At 41.5% G+C, this 21,725-nt stretch overlaps 1 protein-coding gene across 1 annotated transcript in view; it reads right to left on the reverse strand.

Annotated features, from left to right (window-relative positions):
- Nucleotides 1-5,207: 5,207 nt before the first annotated feature.
- LOC135478962 (syntaxin-8-like) overlaps nucleotides 5,208-21,725 on the reverse strand; it is a 39,620-nt gene continuing 23,102 nt past the window's right edge. The window contains exons 8-9 of the mRNA XM_064758663.1: nucleotides 9,020-9,108; nucleotides 5,208-5,634 (exon numbers count right to left, since the gene is read on the reverse strand). Of these exons, the coding sequence (XP_064614733.1) occupies nucleotides 9,032-9,108 (77 nt within the window). The 3' untranslated portion in view covers nucleotides 5,208-5,634; nucleotides 9,020-9,031. The remainder of the gene's footprint in view (nucleotides 5,635-9,019; nucleotides 9,109-21,725) is intronic.

A 21,725-nucleotide genomic window follows, 5' to 3' on the forward strand; every position in this document is an offset into this window, starting at 1 on the left:
CCACACTGTTTTTTCCCAGCATGCCCATGCACCATAATATCACGTCTAAAACAAGACCACAGAGGATAGTTGATATCTAGCAAGCTACCGGGCCTTGTATATATCGGAAATCTCAAGAAAATCTGTGCTATTGATGGCCTGCATGGATAACTTTCCCATTTACAAAATTTAAATTTCAACCCTAAAGTCTTCTCTTATCAAGGCTAGATCTGATGGACTTGTATATACGGCTGTGGTATGCTTGTACGCGGATCGCACGTTCGGTTTTATTCTGTTACTTACCACAAACAAGAGACACTATTTCAGAGAAACTACATAAAATGCACAGCACAGATAAAGCAAATATAATATGCATTCTACTTTATTAAACATGTTTTACCTAGAAATTTCAGTTAAATGTTCATATTGTAAGTGGGGCTTTATAATTATTTATTATTGAGCTGGAACGTCCGTTTTGGTTGACGGCTGTATGATATGTGAATGTCTCGTTTCGACGAAAAGATTCACGGGCCATATTTAATTGGTATAATGACATTTCATTTTTTGTCTGCGCATTAATTAGTATATCAGGATATAATACTGCACCAAAAAGACTTCAGAGAAATGCAGTTTAGGGTGAAAAACTGCTTCCACCACATTTTACCAAAACATATGATGCATGAAACCCAGCATTATACTTTGAATATACTTCGCTGCATTTTTCTTAAGTAAATCTTAGTAAAATTTGCAAACATATTTTTAAATGTAGTGCTCCATGATCATTCTCAAGACCCTATCCTATTGTTTTCTCCTTATTTTAAAAAAATAGTCATCCATGCCATTTCCTACAGCGTGTTTTTGAAAATGAGACATCCAAAGCTCAGACAAATCTGCCACATCAGAAATCCTGGGAAGAAAATCTTAGTGATGAAATTCCGGTTTACATTCTGGTAAGCTAAAAATCGCTGTAACGGTTTGTCAAAACGACTGTAGCGCGGCGATCACTAGTTAAAATCATGAAATATATAGGCCCTTATGTCAACAATGTATTTAGTGATTACAGTCAATAAGATGTAAAGGGAAGATACACGCCCAAGCACCTTACACGTGCGGATGAACCACAAACCTGCTGACCATACACGGAAGGTCAACGTACACGCCCAAGCACCTTACACGTACGGATGAAACAAACCTGCTGACCATACACGGAAGGTCAACGTACACGCCCAAGCACCTTACACGTACGGATGAAACAAACCTGCTGACCATACACGGAAGGTCAACGTACACGCCCAAGCACCTTACACGTACGGATGAAACAAACCTGCTGACCATACACGGAAGGTCAACGTACACGCCCAAGCACCTTATACGTACGGATGAAACAAACCTGCTGACCATACACGGAAGGTCAACGTGCACGCCCAAGCATCTTACACGTGCGGATGAACCACAAACCTGCTGACCATACACGGAAGGTCAACGTGCACGCTCAAGCATCTTACACGTGCGGATGAACCACAAACCTGCTGACCATACACGGAGGGTCAATGTGCACGCCCAAGCATCTTGCACGTGCGGATGAACCACAAACCTGCTGAACAATCACGGAAGGTCAACGTGCACGCCCAAGCATCTTACACGTACGGATGAACCACAAACCTGCTGACCATACACGGAAGGTCAATATGCACACCAAAGCAACTTACACGTGCGGATGAACCACAAACCTGCTGACCATGCACGGGAGGTCATCGTGCACGCCCAAGCATCTTACACGTGCGGATGAAACAAACCTGCTGACTATACAAGGAAGGTCAAGGTGCAAACCCAAGCATCTTACACGTGCGGATGAACAACAAACCCTCTGACCACACACGGAAGGTCAACGTGCACGCCCAATCACTTTACACGTACGGACGAACCACAAACCTGCTGACCATACACGGAAGGTCAATGTGCACGCCCAAGCATCTTACACGTGCGGATGAAACAAACCTGCTGACTATACAAGGAAGGTCAACGTGCAAACCCAAGCATCTTACACGTGCGGATGAACCACAAACCTGCTGAACAATCACGGAAGGTCAACGTGCACACCAAAGCAACTTACACGTGCGGATGAACCACAAACCTGCTGACCATGCACGGAAGGTCAATGTGCACGCCCAAGCATCTTACACGTGCGGATGAACCACAATCCTGCTGAACAATCACGGAAGGTCAACCTGCATGCCCAAGCACCTTACACGTACGGATGAACCACAAACCTGCTGACCATACACGGAAGATCAATGTGCACACCAAAATAACTTACACGTATGGAAGAACCACAAACCCGCCCAACCTTACACGGAAACCAACCCAAGCACCTTACACGTGTGGATAAACCACAAACCTGCTGACCATACAAGGAAGGTCAATGCGCACGCCAAAGCAACTTATACGTACAGATGCCTTCCTCTCCGGCCGTACGTGGGAAGGTTTGCCAGCAACCTGCGGATGGTCGTGGGTTTCCCCCGGGCTCTGCCCGGTTTCCACCCACCATAATGCTGGCCGCCGTCGTATAAGTGAAATATTCTTGAGTACGGCGTAAAACACCAATCAAAAAAAAAAAAAAAAAAAAAAAAAAAAACGTGCACGTCCAAGCACCATACACGTACCGATGAACCACGAAAGTGGTTTAACCAGTTTTCAAAGCTTTAAACATCAGAACACAAATAGCATGGTCACTCTTGACTCCTGAGTCCGCTGTTACAAAACTTCATTTCTTGTAACTTCCCGTTGTTAATAAAACCAGTTTACGGTGTGTATGTTATTCCAAGATTAACAGGAAATTTATTTACAAAGTATATTGATAATGGTCCCAAAAATCTGTCTATCGTTTAAATATCAAAGACCAGTAAATACGCCAGCGTGGGGAAATAGGGCAAAGCATTTGACAAATGAAATACTGCCAGTTTTCTGTTAAACGAAGCTAAAATGAAGTTGGTAAATCAAGAGTTTATCTCATTCAGCTAGGGTTTAGTTACCTACATAATGCTGACGGGATGGTTTCCGCACTGCTGGCACCCCATGCCGTGTTATAGTGCCCTCCTATACACAGAACACATGCGGTAGGTCAAACCGCGAATCCAGGAGTACACTGGCAATGAAACATTAGCGATCTTCTTTTTTAGGCATATGACAGAACGTAAAAACTGCAGAATTAAACACAAGTTTAAGCTCAGCAACTTTTGTTCTTTCATAGGAAACTTCGCACTATGAATTTGTCAAAATGTCAAAAGTGTTTAGGGCGTCAGGACGTAAGGTGACGTTGGCACGGACACATGGCACTTATGATACGGAAAGACAAGCTGTAGATTTCGCAGTCATTCACGCTGACATAGAACCACAGTGGTATTGCTCCGCTCGCAATCCGCTTCTGTCGAGACCAGCTTTGCTTTGTTAGGGACAACTTCCATACAAAATCAAGCCTGCAGCTAAAATATATAAGTATAAGTATAATTCCACTTAAGCTTGCTTAATCGTACTCGGTCTCACGTCAGGCCAAACGACCAACTGGAAGATCTTGGGCACTGTTTCTATACGTCAGTGTTATTCGGTCTCACGTCAGGCCAAACGACCAACCGGAAGATCTTGGGCACTGTACGTCAGTGGTACTCGGCCTCACGTCAGGCCAAACGACCAACCGGAAGATCTTGGGCAATGTTTCTATACGTCAGTGGTACTCGGTCCCCCGTCAGGCCAAACGACCGACCGGAAGATCTTGGGCACAGTGAATGTACGTCAGTGGATCTCGGTCTGACGTCAGGCCAAACGACCGACCGGAAGATCTTGGGCACTCTGTCTGTACGTCAGTGGTACTCGGTCACACGTCAGGCCAAACGACCGACCGGAAGATCTTGGGCACTGTGTCTGTACATCAGTGGTACTCTGTATCACTTCAGGCCAAACGACCGACCGCAAGATCTTGGGCACTACGTCTGTACGTCAGTGATACTCGGTCTCACGTCAGGCCAAACGACCGACCGCAAGATCTTGGGCACTGTGTCTGTACGTCAGTGGCACTCGATCTCACGTCAGGCCAATCGACCGACCGCAAGATCTTGGGCACTGCGTCCGTACGTCAATGGCACTCGGTATCACGTCAGGTCAAACGACCAACCAGAAGATCTTGGGCACTGCGTCTGTACGTCAGTGGTACTCGTCTCTCGTCAAGCCAAACGACCGACCACAAGATCTTGGGCACCGTGTCTGTACGTCAGTGGTACTCGTCTCACGTCCGGCCAAACGACCAACTTATCCGCAAACCCATCTACCCCATGTTCTTTTACTGGTTGTGTTATCATGAAGTCTTAAATTAACACCCATTTTTAATACAATAGGAGTGCTTTATCGCTGGAATTTCAATATGCTGAAGGATGTCGCTTAAAGTCCCCTTCGCATTGTGCGATTCAGCGACAACTTGCAGATTTTACCCAAATCAAACAGTCTGTTTTAGTTAAGACTATGAATCCTGTGAAAGAGAGTTTGCTCTTTTTTCATTCGACTTGTTGAACCTGACTGTTACGTGATGTTTAATACCTGTATCAAAAATCCTACTATTTGCTGTGGGATTGGAATAATTTAGAGCCTGAGTCTGACACTCATTATGTCAAATATTCCAGTGTAATGTCAATGAAACCTTCAAGGGTCATGAACTGTCCTATTTTGCTCCAACAACTTTGCAGATATCTTGGGTACATCCTTGCCTGTAACAAAGGATAGCCTTCCTCCGGTGTCACACCCACCAATTCCCTCACGACTTAGCGGACGCCACCCATGATAATCCAAGCAGCTTAATCCATTTAATTTCAATGAAAAGCTTAGAGTTACTACTGCATCAATCAATCTGGACTTAAAGGTGGAACTCAATGGGCGAAGACACAAATGAAAGAACTCCATAAATAGAACCTTCCTACTCCTCACATGATTTCCACAATAACCAGGATGTCATTTGTTTTTATACAAACTCAGGTAGACAGTATTAACCAGCAAGGTTTATCAACATTCCACAATTTTACACCACAATCTCTCGCGACCATTGGGGCAGTTCGGTTATTAGTCTCCACACCTTAACACAGAAAGAAGGGTTTTAGGCGAGTTCTTCATATTCAGTCTGGAAACTCTTTATGCAAAGAAGAACCCACAAGTCAGCTTTAAAGCATAAGAAACCTTTATTATATCATATACAGTTCTTACACATACAATGCAATCAAATACATAATTAATACAGCTATATAAATATGTGTATGTACATATCATGACCAATCTTACAGTACATTGATTGCAAACCTAGGTGTTCTACGGTGTGCGGATGCACCTCTGACACCTGAAGACTACCATGCCTAACAGTTGAGATTTTATAGTGTCAGTACCTGGCCGAGATACAATTTAATGGCTTCATTTGCCATCTGTACTGGTAATGCAGAATATCCAATGAAACCAACACAGTACAGCAAATCCTGGTTTTGTCAAAAGAGTATATGTACATGAATGTTGAGGTTTGTGCTGAGCATCAGACTGTAAGAGCTGTTACATGGGAACATCGGACATCATTCTGGAAACAGTTGGGACAAACGTGATTAGGACTCCAGTCAGTTTAACAGCTTCCTGAAAAAGCAGGAAAACATCTGCTGCCAGAAAACAAATAATACATTCTAAACTTGGATCTCTTGAGCAAGCTAACATTATGAGAAATGTTGAAATGCAAGTTATACAGTACAAATAAACTTTATAAGAAATTAATTTCTAAGTTTAGTACAATACCTGAAAATAATTTCCTTACAACTGTTTATCCGGGCTAGTATGCCCATTTCTGATGAGTTTAATTTGTTAAATTCCATAAATAAAAGGGTGTTTCAGATTAACCTATCACTCAAAAGTTTAAAAGAGAGCACTTAAAAAACACTAGTTATGAATGCAGATTGCTGAGGTGTGGCTAAAACAAGAAAAGGAGGTATATCTGTAGGACTCAACCACAAAACATAAAAACTGGGTATCCAAGTAATGCCATGAAACCGTTCAATCCTAGCTGGTCCATAAACCAACAAGAAAAAGTGGTCACAGAGTGACCAAATACTTGTGCCCATAGCCACCTGCATATGACCTCGCAAAATAACAAGGCTTTTTGTTAAACACTTTCACTCGCACCCTTCTGACATGGCAGTAATTCTGTCCCGAAATTCACCCTCACACCCAGGGCTTGGCCATCAAACAAAATATTATTGAGAAATCAAATTTATGACCCGAACCTACCACAAAGGTCAGGGAATTAAACAGCTCCGAGATTTCAGCGGGGAAGAATTTAAAAACACAGAGCAGTACAAAACATTTGAATGCTAAGAAGGGTTGGCCACATCTAAGAAGGGTTGGACACGGCTAATCCCCCTTTTCAAGGAGACCTTCTCTCATAGGTGATGGCTGAGAACAGTGAATAATAGAGGCGGAAAAAAAACAAAATCAACGGGGTCAGAGGATCTCTTTTGATACAAAAGGGGAAATTTGGAGGAAGTTTGCTCATAAGACCTTTCCAGTGACAAATGATTTTGAGGCACAGAGTGTGTTTGCCTAGGCTCTCCCTTAATTACTATGTCCAGTTTCCATTTCAAGCAGGCCCTCATGGTCTGCTCTTTGCTTTGTGCCCCTCCAAAAGGTAGCCCCTTTACCGTAGGCTGTCAAAAATGACACCATTGTGGCAGCCATTCCATACTACAAGAGAACCAAGTTGGAGTAAGACAGAGGTTTGCCTCCTCTAGTCCGCAGCACCAGGTCCATGTACATAGCTTTCTCTCGCTCCAGGCAAGCACAGATCCAAATTGAAAATGTTCTCACAGGAGTAAACAGCACTGAGGGTGGCAGTATTGCCAACCTTTCACACTTCACTATCTACAACAGACTCTAAAGGACCGTAAATTCTGCCACTGAAAAGAGCAATATAGGAAGAGCCAATATTTAATTTAGCAGGTCAGCTTTTCACGGTGATCTGGGCTAGTCGTGCAGTACAAACAGTCTGTACATAGGTGAGGGGGAAAAGGTGTGTACTGAGACTGTCAATAGCCTGCATCTTTATACAACCTATCCATGGCCACACACTCCTGTTAGACCATGCTATAGTAACTAATACAGGCCAGTAGCAATTATTCAAAAGAGCACCTTTTAGAATAAATACTAGCTGTAGTCTTCTAGACAGAGGGGACAAGGCCAGGCATAAGCACACAACCAGGTTTAATGGGCTAACCACATGCTCTCTCAGTCACCTTTCACAGTATCTTGTAATGTATCAATTCAAACAAGTACTGGCTATGTATGATTCTGGCCCAGGTACTGTTGTAACATGGTAGCTACCAAGTGCATGTTAACACTTTTTGTGTTATGAGTTTTTATTTCAGCTAAAGCATGTGTCTTGGCTACACCAATGAAGGTAAAAGCATGTACTTTGTGTATCACAGAAACTGATGATACCAAAAAGAGAGAATGAAACAGAGAAGTCATTTGATGATAAAGTTGTTAGTAGTGCTATACTAACAGTGTTCAGTGAAGTCTCTGATCACAGGGACTACCTCTCATACAGTGTTCAATGAAGTCTCTGATCACAAGGACTATCCCTCACATAGTGTTCAGTGAAGTCTCTGATCACAAGGGCTATCCCTCACATTGTGTTCAGTGAAGTCTCTGATCACAAGGGCTACCCCTCATACAGTGTTCAGTGAAGTCCCTGATCACACTACCTCTCATATTGTGTTTTCCTTTATTATGGGCTACCTCTCATATTGTGTTTTCCTTTATTAAGTACTACCTCTCATACTGTCTTTTCCTTTATTATAAATGTATTTAATAATTAAAGGATTCATGAAATGCATATGACTGTTAAATGGTACATGTTCCATGCCTCATACAGAAATAAAAATTTGAAGAGGAAAACACTCATTTTTCCTACTTTGGGCATGTTTGCTATCTTGTAATTATTTACTTAATTATCTGACGTTTTACGCCATATTCAAGAATATTTCACTTACATGACGGCGTCCAGCATCATGGTGGGAGGAAACCAGGCAAACTTATACTGAATAGTTTATCATGTCATAATCTTAATATTGATAACAAGGAAAGATTGACAACACATGTACCCCTCCAATCAGCCCCTCAGCCTTCATAGAATCTACATTCAATATAACGTAAAGTTTAACTCATTCGCTCCCAGGAGCGGCTTAAGCCGCAGCCTAGCCATACCCCTTGGTCCTCGTGAGCGGCTGAAGCCGCATAAAACACTGTCTCTGAATGGTCTTTTTGCATGGAAACTGGGATTTTTAGGGAGCTAAACCAATCAAATACTGCCTTATTAGAAACTATGGAAGCCACAAGAGCGGTGTTTTTAGATTTTCTTTGGTTGCAAGCGATAAAAAGGCACGAAAAGTGGTGGAGAAGATTTGACAACTTCCTTTGAGGCTTTGCCAAAATGGTGGACTAAAGTACAGATGACGATTTCGAGGGCGTTATGAATAAAGACATTTGAGGGGATTTCGACTCGGATATTTCGGTTTCAGATGTTAGCAGCAACATATAGAGTCTTCTGACAAAGAGGAATTAACTTTAAGTCAACTACGCTCCACAATTAACGAGAGACACGGACCTGAACAATCGAAAACTGTACCAACAACAACGCGAACTAAGGAAACGCAATTTAACTCAAATCAAGAGATACACTGTTCCAATAAAGTGATTAATTTTATGTTTACACGCTTCACAGAGCAAAAATACCAACTGCCACCGAATATCTGATGGGGGAATTATCCAAAAATCATTAAACAAAAACTTTTTTAGTGCAAAATTGTATTTCTGCTGTGGCCTGCTGAGGACCAAGCGGTGATCAGGGTTGCAGTAGTGAGGGCTGTATGACGTTGTGGTAGCAAATGAGTTAACAAAGTTGATAGATACTGCACTTGGACTATAGCTGAAGATCCAACACTCAGCTCACAGATTGTACAGTCAGACTTACCCTGAAGAAGCGTTAGGCTTTCCCATGAAAAGGCACAGCGGCGATAACCACAATGGCGATAAATAGAAGGATAATGATCACCCAATAACCTGCAAGTACACACAAAAAACACTCCAAAGTGACCAGTGAAAAAGCATTAAAACATCAAATTACATATTTTTGTTTACTTATTTGATTGGTGTTTTACGCCATAGTCAAGAGCATTTCACTCATTCAACGGCGGCCAGCGTTATGGTGGGAGGAAACCAAGCAGATCCCTAGGGAAACTCACGACCATCCGCAGGTTGCTGGAGGCCCTTCCCATATACGGCCAAAGAGGAAGTCTGGATGAGTAAAATTACAATAAGCACCCTCATTTGCCAAGTTGTTTTGCAGATTAGCCCTTGACCAATGAGGTGGTGAGGTGGATTTGGTGAAGAGAAATTGCATTAACTGAGGATGGGCATGGTTTCATCCAAGCAATCATGAACAAAAAGGCTGTGCCTTTAACAAGAAGGTTTTGTTCCCGCTACGAGACTTGAACAAAAAGGTTGTGTTCCCTCTATGAGCCTTAAACAAAAGGGTTGTGAGGATGATCAACTACATGTAGGATCTGGTGAAATGTTGATAGTTTCCCTCGAGAGGTTCCCCGTTTCCTCCACCAATGACTATAATGTGAAGAGCCTCATCAAGGATCTAGTAAAATGTGAGGCATTTTCACTGGGATAAGTTAGGGGACTGGAGGTATCCCGATTACAGCATGTGTATACAGTAGTGAAATCTGCATGAACATGGACCTCAAGTAAAACTGAAATAAACCTAAAGGTGAAAATACAAGACGCTTGTATCTCAGAAGCTTGACAATGATTTTTACGATGCCATAGACATTGTACCCAAGTTACATTGTTGTTATCCAAAAGTACATGTATTAAAATTGGGGTCTCCTTGGCCAAGGGTTTATAGTGCATTTGCACAGCATAATGACTCCTGAGGAAGTCACCAGTTTGGCCAATGCGAGTTCAAGTCCAGTTTATGCTGGCTTCCTTTCTGGTCGTATGTGAGCCCAGCGCGTCCCTTGGCACTCTGCTTGTTGTTTTACCCACCATACTGTTGACCGTGGTGGTATAAGTGAATATTCTTGTGTACAGGGTAAAAACGAATCCCAGCTCAGGCAGATTCTGACATGTTAATGGCACCTGACTGCCTGCAATGCCAGAGATCCCCACTACATCTAACCTACAGACATAGAACATGGATTAACGGGCACTGAGATGGACAGCAAAGAGGGCACTGAGTCACCTGACAGATAAACAGCACCACAACAGTGACCAATGGCACTCAGCCAGCCGACAGATGAACAGCACCACAACAGAAACCAATTACACTCAGCCAGCCGACAGATGAACAGCACCACACCAGTGACCAATGGCTCTCAGCCAGACGACAGATGAACAGCACCACAGCAGTGAACAATGGCACTCAGCCAGACGACAGATGAACAGCACCACAGCAGTGAACAATGGCACTCAGCCAGACGACAGATGAACAGCACCACAGCAGTGACCAATTACATGTCACAGAACTGATAACTCTTACAACATAATCAGTAACTTCACTGGTAATGGCTGCAGCAGAAACCTTGAAACCACCAGGCGAAGATGGGGCAGGGAAGCCAAAACAGCTCCTAAACCTGAGGGAGCTTACCCCATGGGATATCACTTACCAGCTAAGTTATTGGTAATGATCAACTCTGACGTCATTTCAGAGGAAGATGTTTAAATGTATTGAGGCCTGGCCTCCTCTGGGATTGTCACCATTAGATCAGGTAATGAATAATCACCTAGTATAAGCCTCCCAGAGAAGTCCTCATCCCCCACCCCCTCTGTTATGTTAGTAAGTGATGCTGGCCTCCTGTCTAAGTAGTGTTTCTCCTGATAGAATAGTGATCAGTTTGCCAGCCTCCCCAACAAGCTCTGTGGCTGTACAGGCAGTCAGGTTAGAAACAGAACCAGTGTGAAAACCAATACCAGCACTTATAAACATGCCATAAGACACAAAAATGGATTCATCACAGGCAGAAGACAGCTTGGCAGGAATTTAGTGGGTGCCAGCCGATCTCAGTTTGGAACTGTAAAAGTCTTAGGTGTTTTCCTAACCCCTCTAGGTAGGTGCCCATGGCAGTCATCAAACAGTGAGGAAAGCATGTTCCCTGCATCAGACAAGCTTTAATTGATACTGCTGACTGACAGTTTGTCACCCTGGTAGATGAAAGCTGTACAGCTCCCCCTCCCCTCCCCTCTCAGCTCCCATCTCTCCCATCAGCCAAGCCTGAGGCAGGGCTGCTACTCTGATCATTCCCCCATACCTAACCACCACTTCTGTTTACTCAGTTGTCAGCCTTTGTCCTGAAAAGATACCCCATCTAAAAGTCATTTCTCACTATATTATCCTGCCTACTGTGTTAATTAAGTTAAGTAAACAGTTTTATTAGGGGAGGCTAAGGCATGCTTTATCGATTCCCCAGCCATAAGCTACAAGTATCTATTGCTGACATTGGCTTTCTAAACAAGGCCTAGCCAGACTCCATTCCTGATAAAACTTTATGTAACTTTTATAGCATCAACATCCTCACCCTCAAGTATTTATGCCATCTATCAGCGCTTGCACTGGTAAATTATCAGAACAGTGGCTGCTATAAACTCAGCAAATAGCCGTGTCCTCAGCAATGGCAAGTTATCAGACTAGTGGCTGTTGTAATCTCAGCAAATAGCCGTGTCCTCAGCAATGGCAAGTTATCAGACTAGTGGCTGTTGTAATCTCAGCAAATAGCCGTGTCCTCAGCAATGGCAAGTTATCAGACTAGTGGCTGTTGTAATCTCAGCAAATAGCCATGTCCTCAGCAATGGCAAGTTATCAGACTAGTGGCTGTTGTAATCTCAGCAAATAGCCGTGTCCTCAGCAATGGCAAGTTATCAGACTAGTGGCTGTTGTAATCTCAGCAAATAGCCGTGTCCTCAGCAATGGCAAGTTATCAGACTAGTGGCTGTTGTAATCTCAGCAAATAGCCATGTCCTCAGCAATGGCAAGTTATCAGACTAGTGGCTGTTGTAATCTCAGCAATTAGCCGTGTCCTCAGCAATGGCAAGTTATCAGACTAGTGGCTGTTGTAATCTCAGCAAATAGCCGTGTCCTCAGCAATGGCAAGTTATCACATAAGTGGCTGTTGTAATCTCAGCAAATAGCTGTGTCCTCAGCAATGGCTAGTTATCAGACTAGTGGCTGTTGTAATCCCAGAAAATAGCCGTATCCTCAGATAAAAGCACAGGGCATGTCCAGCTGACAACCATTACTTAATACCAGCTCAGGTGAGAAAATCTTAAATCTCTGACTTTCCACATGTAATTCTTCATCACAGCCCTACTGTGATAAACACAAACCTTAAGTCTTCAACCCTTTCAACCACCACTGTATAAAATATTTTGAACAGTTCTGGGAGAACTATACAGTGTAGGGAAATAATCTGCACAGTTTTATGAAGTTTGCATCTTCAGTGCGACAAACAAATCATTTTTGGTGCCATTTTCATAATAATTGTATGCATAAATTCCACTGGAAAAGGGGCTTTAGTGGTTGAAAAGTTTGAAGATTTACTGTAGTGATAAAAACTTTGAAAAATTACAATACACTTCATTTTAGTGTTCATATATCCTTTATCAACACAACAAGATAAACGGATAGCTTTACCCAGACCTGGATCAACACAGCAAGATAAGTGGATAGCGGATTAACATCTCACCAGGATTAATATCTCACCAGGATTAACATCTCACCAGGATTTACACAGAAGCGATACACTTTGGATTATTAACAGCAGATTATTAGATTCAAAAGACTTAAATTTATTTCAGGCATGACAACAATAATGATGAAAATATAGGAACCAAAAGTGTGAAAGTGGCACCATTGTTAAAATGCTAATGCACTAGCCCACCATGCTAAAACAGCAAAGGGATAAGAGTCTGTACCTGTGTGCCCTGCCGTCTTCTGCCCCACTCGTCTTAGCCGGCCAGGAAATGAGCCTGGGGTAAGAGGCAGACTCTTCACCCACCCTCTCTCATACCCCCAGGCCAGGCTTAGATCACCCTATTATGTACAGAAAATTAACAGCCTCTGGGAAGAGCACATGTTTTCACAGTTGCAGAGAGTAAACCTGTCTAGTACCATTCAGACCCACCATGCTGAACTAGAGGCAGAGAAAAACAGACCAGCTGTAATGGTCTCAAACCAAACAAAAACAAAGCCTACAAGTGCCAAGCAATTTATAGCAATCTCCTATAAATTATTTATTTAGAGTTATTTTTCTTTAGACTTGATCAGTTGCCTACACGTAGATTTTCTGCCCAAAACAAACAGGGGACGGCTGCAATATGTGATTGTCATCCTGTAACGCTAGCTCCATGTACACATAACTGAGTTTGGTTTTACACATTGGAGCGTTGCCTCTACACCATAGTTCTAATTTTACCCCTGTTTGAAACCTGCCTCTAACAGACTGTGTCCTGCATCACTAATATAATGCTTCACGACAGACAGACCTGTTGACAAAACTCCAAAAATAGCTGCAATAAGGTTTTCATTTACCATAAGGACCTGTGCGCGTGGTATTTCCCTCCGCAAGAATCAAATAGTGAGCTGATGACCGAGCAGACTGAAGGCTACAGGCCTCTGTAGTGGGAGCAGAAATAAGAGATCCAGTACCACAGGCAGGCTTCCTCCCAAATCACATCTCCACAATTTAAACTCAAATTGCTCTTCTTTATAAAGAGACTTGAGCTTATTTCTTTTTAAAGTACCAACCAGGCCTACAAGTGTACTGGAAACTTTCACCGTTTGATGTATTAATTTAAAGGGCACAATTTCACAGCTGATTAAATGCACAAGTTTGGTACGGGCTTGTCCTCATGTCTTCTACTGATATACATAACTCCAGCTCCTCTATTGAAGGTCACAGAGACCCATATTCAGGAATGTCTGAAAAATCTAAGTTATACCGTTATGAAAGTCAATGGTAATGGTGATGGTAATGGTAATGGTGATGGTAATGGTAATGGTGATGATAATGGTACCTAATATGGACAAGTACATGCATGTGATACCTTTGCCACCAACTGTTTCTTTCTTTTCAGCAAATGGGGAAATGAAACATAAAAATTAATTACAACATCTACATCACATGCTAACATGCTTCAAAAATACTGCTTCTCTAATGTGAATGTCACATAACCAGTGGCACAGAACATCTGGTGTGACTATCTGAATATCCCCCCAAATAATATATTATGTTCTAGAAACAGCTGCAATGGTGGAAAAATCTCCAACCACCTCTTCAAATAACCCCTGTGTATTAATTCATCCATATCTGTATGTTGCTCTCATCTTGATTCCTTTTCACTTCACCAATAATTTTACGATACCACTTTCTTGAGTTTCTAGTAGACATCAGCAGGAATGTTCAGCTGACAAGATACTAAGGCTCTAGTATGACTGACCAGCTGTTTCTTCTGAGTCAGCCTCCAAGTAATATCATCAGCAATCAATAAACCCTAAAACTGATAGGCATCAACACTCGGCCGAAGTCCAACTGAACACCCGAACTAGCACTTGAGCAAAGACTAAAACACGGCTGCCTTAATCCCAGCCTGACAACTCGTATTATTAAGAAATTCCTCCAAAATGGATGCACCAATGATTGGCACTGAGATGAGAAGATTGCAGCCACTAAAGCTGTCAACTTGAGGGTGGGACTGGGTTGACTGGGGGCGGCTAGGGGCGGACTGTTGCCGGCTGGGGTAAGGTGTAACAGTCTGTGCCATACACAATCTGATGGTCGTAACTCCTCGCTGCAAACTGATTGGATCAAAGTGTCTGGCTGAGCGCTCCGCTGCTCACAACCATGCAGATTAAAATTCTAATAGCCTCATCAATAGGCTAGTCCATGACTCAAACACAATGAATCACGAGTCTCCAGAGGGAAGTTTTTGCAACAGGCTATTCAACAAGGATTCCGCAGCTCAACGGAACCAGCAGCCAGTTGTAAAACTACACTGTGGTACTTATATACGGGATGTGCACCCTAAAGCAGGGTGTCAGATGACAAGTGGCCGTGGTGGAGTCACTGATCTCTTCTGACAAATCACTAGATCCCAGGATAATCCTCAAGGTGATCAGCCGGTGGTACAGGGCCACACTGACCTGTTACGTAACAGGACTCATGTACTTCACCTTTACAATGACAATGCTTTATAAACTATTTAACACATTTAGTATGTTTTAAGCTGATTTACGTGAGTTTTTCACATCTGATCAACCGGTTACATGATAGAGGATTTAACAACTGAAAAAGATTTTATAACCATCTTTCACACGATGCCTCTTAAAGACGTTCCTTATGGCACAGAATAAGAGATGAGTTTCAGACATGGTGAAGTAGGTGATCGGTGATCGGTGATCAGTGATCGGTAAATTAATGTCAAAAAAAAGCCTCCTAATATTTTTTTACAAGTCACATGATACTTTATGTCAAAGAATGAGAGTTAGACAGAGAAGTTACCTGAGTTATGTGTACCTTATCACCCCTTCTCAACATACATGTGTACCTCATCACCCCTTCTCAACATACATGTGTACCTTATCACCCCTTCTCAACATACATGTGTACCTTATCACCCCTTCTCAACATACATGTATACCTTATCACCCCTTCTCAACATACATGTGTACCTTATCACCCCTTCTCAACATACATGTATACCTTATCACCCCTTCTCAACATACATGTGTACCTTATCACCCCTTCTCAACATACATGTATACCTTATCACCCCTTCTCAACATACATGTATACCTTATCACCCCTTCTCAACATATATGTATACCTTATCACACATTTTCATTCTATCCAGCTCTATGAATTTATCTCCCTCTAGCTATGCTATAAGCAAAACAATTCCATGCAATATACTTGCGGTAAGCGTTTACCGGTCTTATCAGCTGGTGATATCCTCAGCGTACAAACACAGCTTGTCATATCACCCACCAACACTTTTGGCCTGTTTGGGTGGCACATAACGCCTTCATGTCTACAATACCTATACAGGTATTTTCACACAATTTGATTATCATAAATCACTTAAGAGCAATATGCCATTTCTGCTGAGTCAAATTTGATATAAGCAGGTTTAGAACAGACTTTTGTTCTGCATATATTGATTTAGACATGTTCATAATGAAACATATTCAACACTAAAGCCAAATCACCGAACTGATATACAATACAGAACACCAATTTTCATGACTATTTATCTGTTGTGTAAAATGCTTTATGTCACAAGTAGCACCAACCATTCCCAAACCACTGGTATTGACATGCCATACCGCGTGTCTGGCATCCTCTGTTTTTGCAGTTTCTCATCACGCGCATGATTACATTTGACCCACACCACCCTGTTACTAGACGGTGGTATCACACCATTCCTGTTAGAGGAGTCTGACTCAGCAGATATTACAGTGCAATTGAAAATTATAGTTAAGATCAGGCCTGGAAATAACTCATTCCACTTAGTAACAGGGGAAGGATGAGCTTGTTTAATTCTGATGAAATGACATAACTGTGAAAGCAATTTATGAGAATTTGACCACATTGTTTTTGACAATTTCATATCTGTATACTTATACAATTTGTTCTTGAATGAATTATGAACCCCTGACATTCCTCACATCAAATTCTTCCAGTCATGAACAAAAAATTGACATGTTCAAATCAACTTCAGATCAAACAGAAAACTGGGGAAAGGCTTAGAATCAACTGGAATAGATAACATCATGTATTCATATTAAACAACTTAAATACAGTCAAACCTGTTGTATGCGGCCAGTGAAGGGACATGTAAATAGTGGCCGCATATGACAGTTGGCCACATAGGAGAGGTTGTGAAGACCAAGCCAAATCACAACTGAATTAAGTTTCACGAAATCTACACATGTAGGTCTACATAATAATCTTATATATAATTGTTAAAGCACTAACAACTACATAAATTTCATAGAAATATAACAGTTGTGGTAAAATAATAACTCAATAATTTCAAGTTTTGTGGAGTAGATCTATGGACTTCATGCACTTAACAGGCGATTAAAGAAAGAGAAATGAAAACACACCACCATTTGCCTGCAAAGATAATGGCCAAGCAAGCCAGATAATTTGTCAAAGAAACCATTCATGGGAGGAACCACAGGAGGCCAGATTATATCCGATTATATCTGAGTTTGCCCGCTGTTTATGGCATTCATAGCGCGGACCTCAGCATGGAGCTAATCCACTGCCACAGTGCAGAGGTGTCCGGACAATAACCAGCTAGGCCTCATTAAAGAACAGTTCACTTCAGTGCTATTGACCAATAATGTTCACACTTCACTTGTTATCACAAAGTGGCAGGTTGTAACTTTTAATCAGTACAAAAACTATTGAAATTGGGTGGTCGCCATTTTGAAATTTTTGAATGTCCGATGCGGCAATCATCATTACTGTTGAAAGTCTCGGCCGCTCAGGACAGGCTGATACAGAATTTGGTGGCAAAATATATTGGCCGCTCAACACGCTGGACAGGTGCCCGCATATTACAGGTCATTTAACATGGCAGATGGACGCTGATTACAGGTGGCTGTAGGTACAGGTTTGACTGTATTAATTTTAGTTATCACACACATGTATATCCATAGCCCAATCCGTTAAACACCTCTGCTGGGGCCATTATTACACAATGACAATGATCACAGCGACATATTTTACACATTCCTAAACTTTCCTAAAAATAATTATAAAATCAGTGCATGAAAAACATGACAAAAATGTAAATTTTGACCAGGTTTGAAGATTAGAACTCCATGTAGTGTATAACTCAGTTCAGCAGAGATGTTGTGGTAGACTTCACAATGCTAGGGACTGGAGACTGGGTCGGCAGTTTCAGATTATGACAAGAAACAGCAGAGATGTTTTGGTAGACTTCACAATGCTAGGGTTTGGAAAGCGAGTCAGTAGTCTCACATTAGGACACGATTTTCAGCAACAAAACAACAGGAGAGGCAAAATTCTTCTAACAAACAAATGAAAGTATTTTCTGTTGAGTGTGTCTATTTCTAAAGTACAATAAGTACATGTCTTTTATGAGACAGTTGAAGTTATCTCCTAATATTAGAATTCCACTCAAACTGACACATAATAAATTTGCTGACATATCTAACCATATGACCAGACACAGGCAGACTGGTGAGGCCTCAAGATCTAATCTTTCACAAGGTCAGGTTTATCTAATATTCTTGTTAGCCAATCATATTCTATCATCTTCAAAGAAAAGACAACACTAGACCAAAAGTATATTAGTCCATGGGCCAGACATGACACGAGGTCCAAACCTAATTGGTACTAACATGTTTGTAGGGTCAGTAAAAGTAAATTAAGACATGATAGCCTTTCTGTACTGGTAACTTTATTAGACATTTTGATAAAGTGAAAAATCACACTATAAGGCATTGTGCAAATTACAAAAAGCAAGAAAAATGTTAAATAAATATATCGTGAACTCTCAATTAATAATATAATACAAACAATTTAAAATGGTAGTTTGTATTGTTTATGAAGGAAAGAAAATTTTGCAGTCAACATTTTGCCTGTTTCATGTTATTAGCTGAATATTCAGCTGACCTGTATATTTACATGTTGCAAGGCTTTCAGCTAAGTTGGTGACAGTTAATCAACAGTTTATGTGCCCATATTTACATGTTGCAAGGCTTTCAGCTAAGTTGGTGACAGTTAATCAACAGTTTATGTGCCCATATTTACATGTTGCAAGGCTTTCAGCTAAGTTGGTGACAGTTAATCAACAGTTTATGTGCCCATATTTACATGTTGCAAGGCTTTCAGCTAAGTTGGTGACAGTTAATCAACAGTTTATGTGCCCATATTTACATGTTGCAAGGCTTTCAGCTAAGTTGGTGACAGTTAATCAACAGTTTATGTGCCCATATTTACATGTTGCAAGGCTTTCAGCTAAGTTGGTGACAGTTAATCAACAGTTTATGTGCCCATATTTACATGTTGCAAGGCTTTCAGCTAAGTTGGTGACAGTTAATCAACAGTTTATGTGCCCATATTTACATGTTGCAAGGCTTTCAGCTAAGTTGGTGACAGTTAATCAACAGTTTATGTGCCCATATTTACATGTTGCAAGGCTTTCAGCTAAGTTGGTGACAGTTAATCAACAGTTTATGTGCCCATATTTACATGTTGCAAGGCTTTCAGCTAAGTTGGTGACAGTTAATCAACAGTTTATGTGCCCATATTTACATGTTGCAAGGCTTTCAGCTAAGTTGGTGACAGTTAATCAACAGTTTATGTGCCCATATTTACATGTTGCAAGGCTTTCAGCTAAGTTGGTGACAGTTAATCAACAGTTTATGTGCCCATATTTACATGTTGCAAGGCTTTCAGCTAAGTTGGTGACAATTAATCAACAGTTTATGTGCCCATATTTACATGTTGCAAGGCTTTCAGCTAAGTTGGTGACAGTTAATCAACAGTTCATGTGCCCAGCTGTGTACATCTTTTATTTACACTCATTATTACGATGGTTTAAAGTGAATGAAGTCAGGCACTAAATATGAATTAATTGATAAAGTAGTATTCCAGAAATGCTCTGAAAATATTTTTAAAATCCTATACTGCTTATCAACTAAATAAATAGCAAAGAATCATCAGTACCTATAGCCACTCATTTGGTGACCCCATTATGCCATGTAATGGCAGCTATCTAGAGTGATATCACATAACCTCGGAGCTCTCCCGTCACATAACCTCGGAGCTCTCCCGTACCAGTCTCCTGCCCAGCATATTTGCATTGTGGCACGGGCAGCCGTTCTCAGTTACCTGCTCATAAATGTGTGGTCCAAAATGTATCAGTTTAACACTTAAACTAGCCGCAAAATCCAATTTATTGTATCAATGTCTGTCTATCCACCATAAGAAGCCACACTGACAATCGAATGCTATTAGGTTTTTTGACCGCCAATTATCACATGATGCTTTCAGTGTCAGTGATTGGCTAAGATCATAAGGGCTTCTACAACATGGCTACTAGGAGTGAATTGTCCATCAGTGCCATATCCCCAGTGCTGAACTTCATCTTCTTGTCTTTCAAAACTGTCTAGAATTTTTTACATATTTTTCTATGATAACTGTGTCCTATATCATTTTTTCTATGCGTATATAGTGGCAGACTTTTTATTCGCTTAAAGTTAGATTAGCTCAGGTAAGTAAATGTTGTCACTTCCTTACCTACGATCTACAAGTTTGAAAATTACAATGTCAGAGCAAAACTTTGATCAGATTTATTGATTTTCCATCAAGAATACTGGTAACTGAAAGTTCATCCAAAGTTCTGGACTAAATTATTCCGCAATACTCTGGGTAGAGTGTAAATCTTTACTTTGAAGTCAGACACAAAACAAAGAAAAAACACGATTATAAAGTGTATGCAAGACGAAATAATTTCCTTCAAATCTTTAAAACCAAGTAAATTCCCTTTAAAACACTGGATACCTGAGTGTTCTTTTCTAACCCTATTGTGAACAGTGACATCACATATTTATTTATTTGTTTATTTGATTGGTGTTTTACGCTGTACTCAAGAATATTTCACTTATACAATGCGGCCAGCATTATGGTGGGAGGAAACCGGGCAGAGCCCAGGGGAAACCCACGACCATCCGCAGGTTGCTGGCAGACCTTCCCACGTACGGCCGGAGAGGAAGCCAGCATGAGCTGGACTTGAACTCACAGCGACCGCAACGGCGAGAGGCTCCTGGGTCACTGCGCTGTGCTAGCGCACTAACTGACTGAGCCACGGAGGCCCCGTGACATCACATAAGGTTTTTGCCACTTAACAAATGCATTCTGCTAAACTACTACATTAAAATGGACCCACATACTTGTATAGTGCCATAAATGCATTACCTGAATAGACCCTAAAGCAAATTCTTCCTTAATGGATACATCATTGGTTGATGAAGACACTACTCTACAAATGAGGCAGCCTGGCACCATTCCGTGTTTTGATGATGACTCTGAATCCTGGATACTGCTAGAAGATTAGGTTCATGAAACATTTTACAACGAGCGTTGGACATCAGGCAATAGAACTGGGACACAGGCAAATTTCAAACATGTAACATGAACTGCTAATGCAGTAGCACTTTCACCATGACAAAGACTTGACTGTACTAACCCAAGGTGCTTGGGACTTACCCTTAACTATCACTTGTAGATTTCCTAGGGATACAACAACTATTTCCATGCAGAGTGTTCCACCCAAAATGTTGTTTGACAGATCTCCAGTTATTCCTTAGAGATGAAATTGTGCGAGTACTCTCTCCCAGAAGTAAAGCAGAGAAACATGTTTATCATGTAGATGCAAATGTTCTCTTCTGAGCGAAAACAAATGAGCCTCCTGTCCAGTTTGCTTTGCTTGGTGCAGATGGCAACAGACTTAGAACAGCAATCCAAAAACTTGACCAAAGAATCTTTGCCCTACACATGACGGACATGGCAACAGACTTAGACCAGCAATCCAAAAACTTGACCAAAGAATCTCTGCCCTGCACAAGACAGACATGG

Source organism: Liolophura sinensis, chromosome 1, assembly GCF_032854445.1.
Source record: "Liolophura sinensis isolate JHLJ2023 chromosome 1, CUHK_Ljap_v2, whole genome shotgun sequence".
NCBI lineage: Eukaryota > Metazoa > Mollusca > Polyplacophora > Chitonida > Chitonidae > Liolophura > Liolophura sinensis.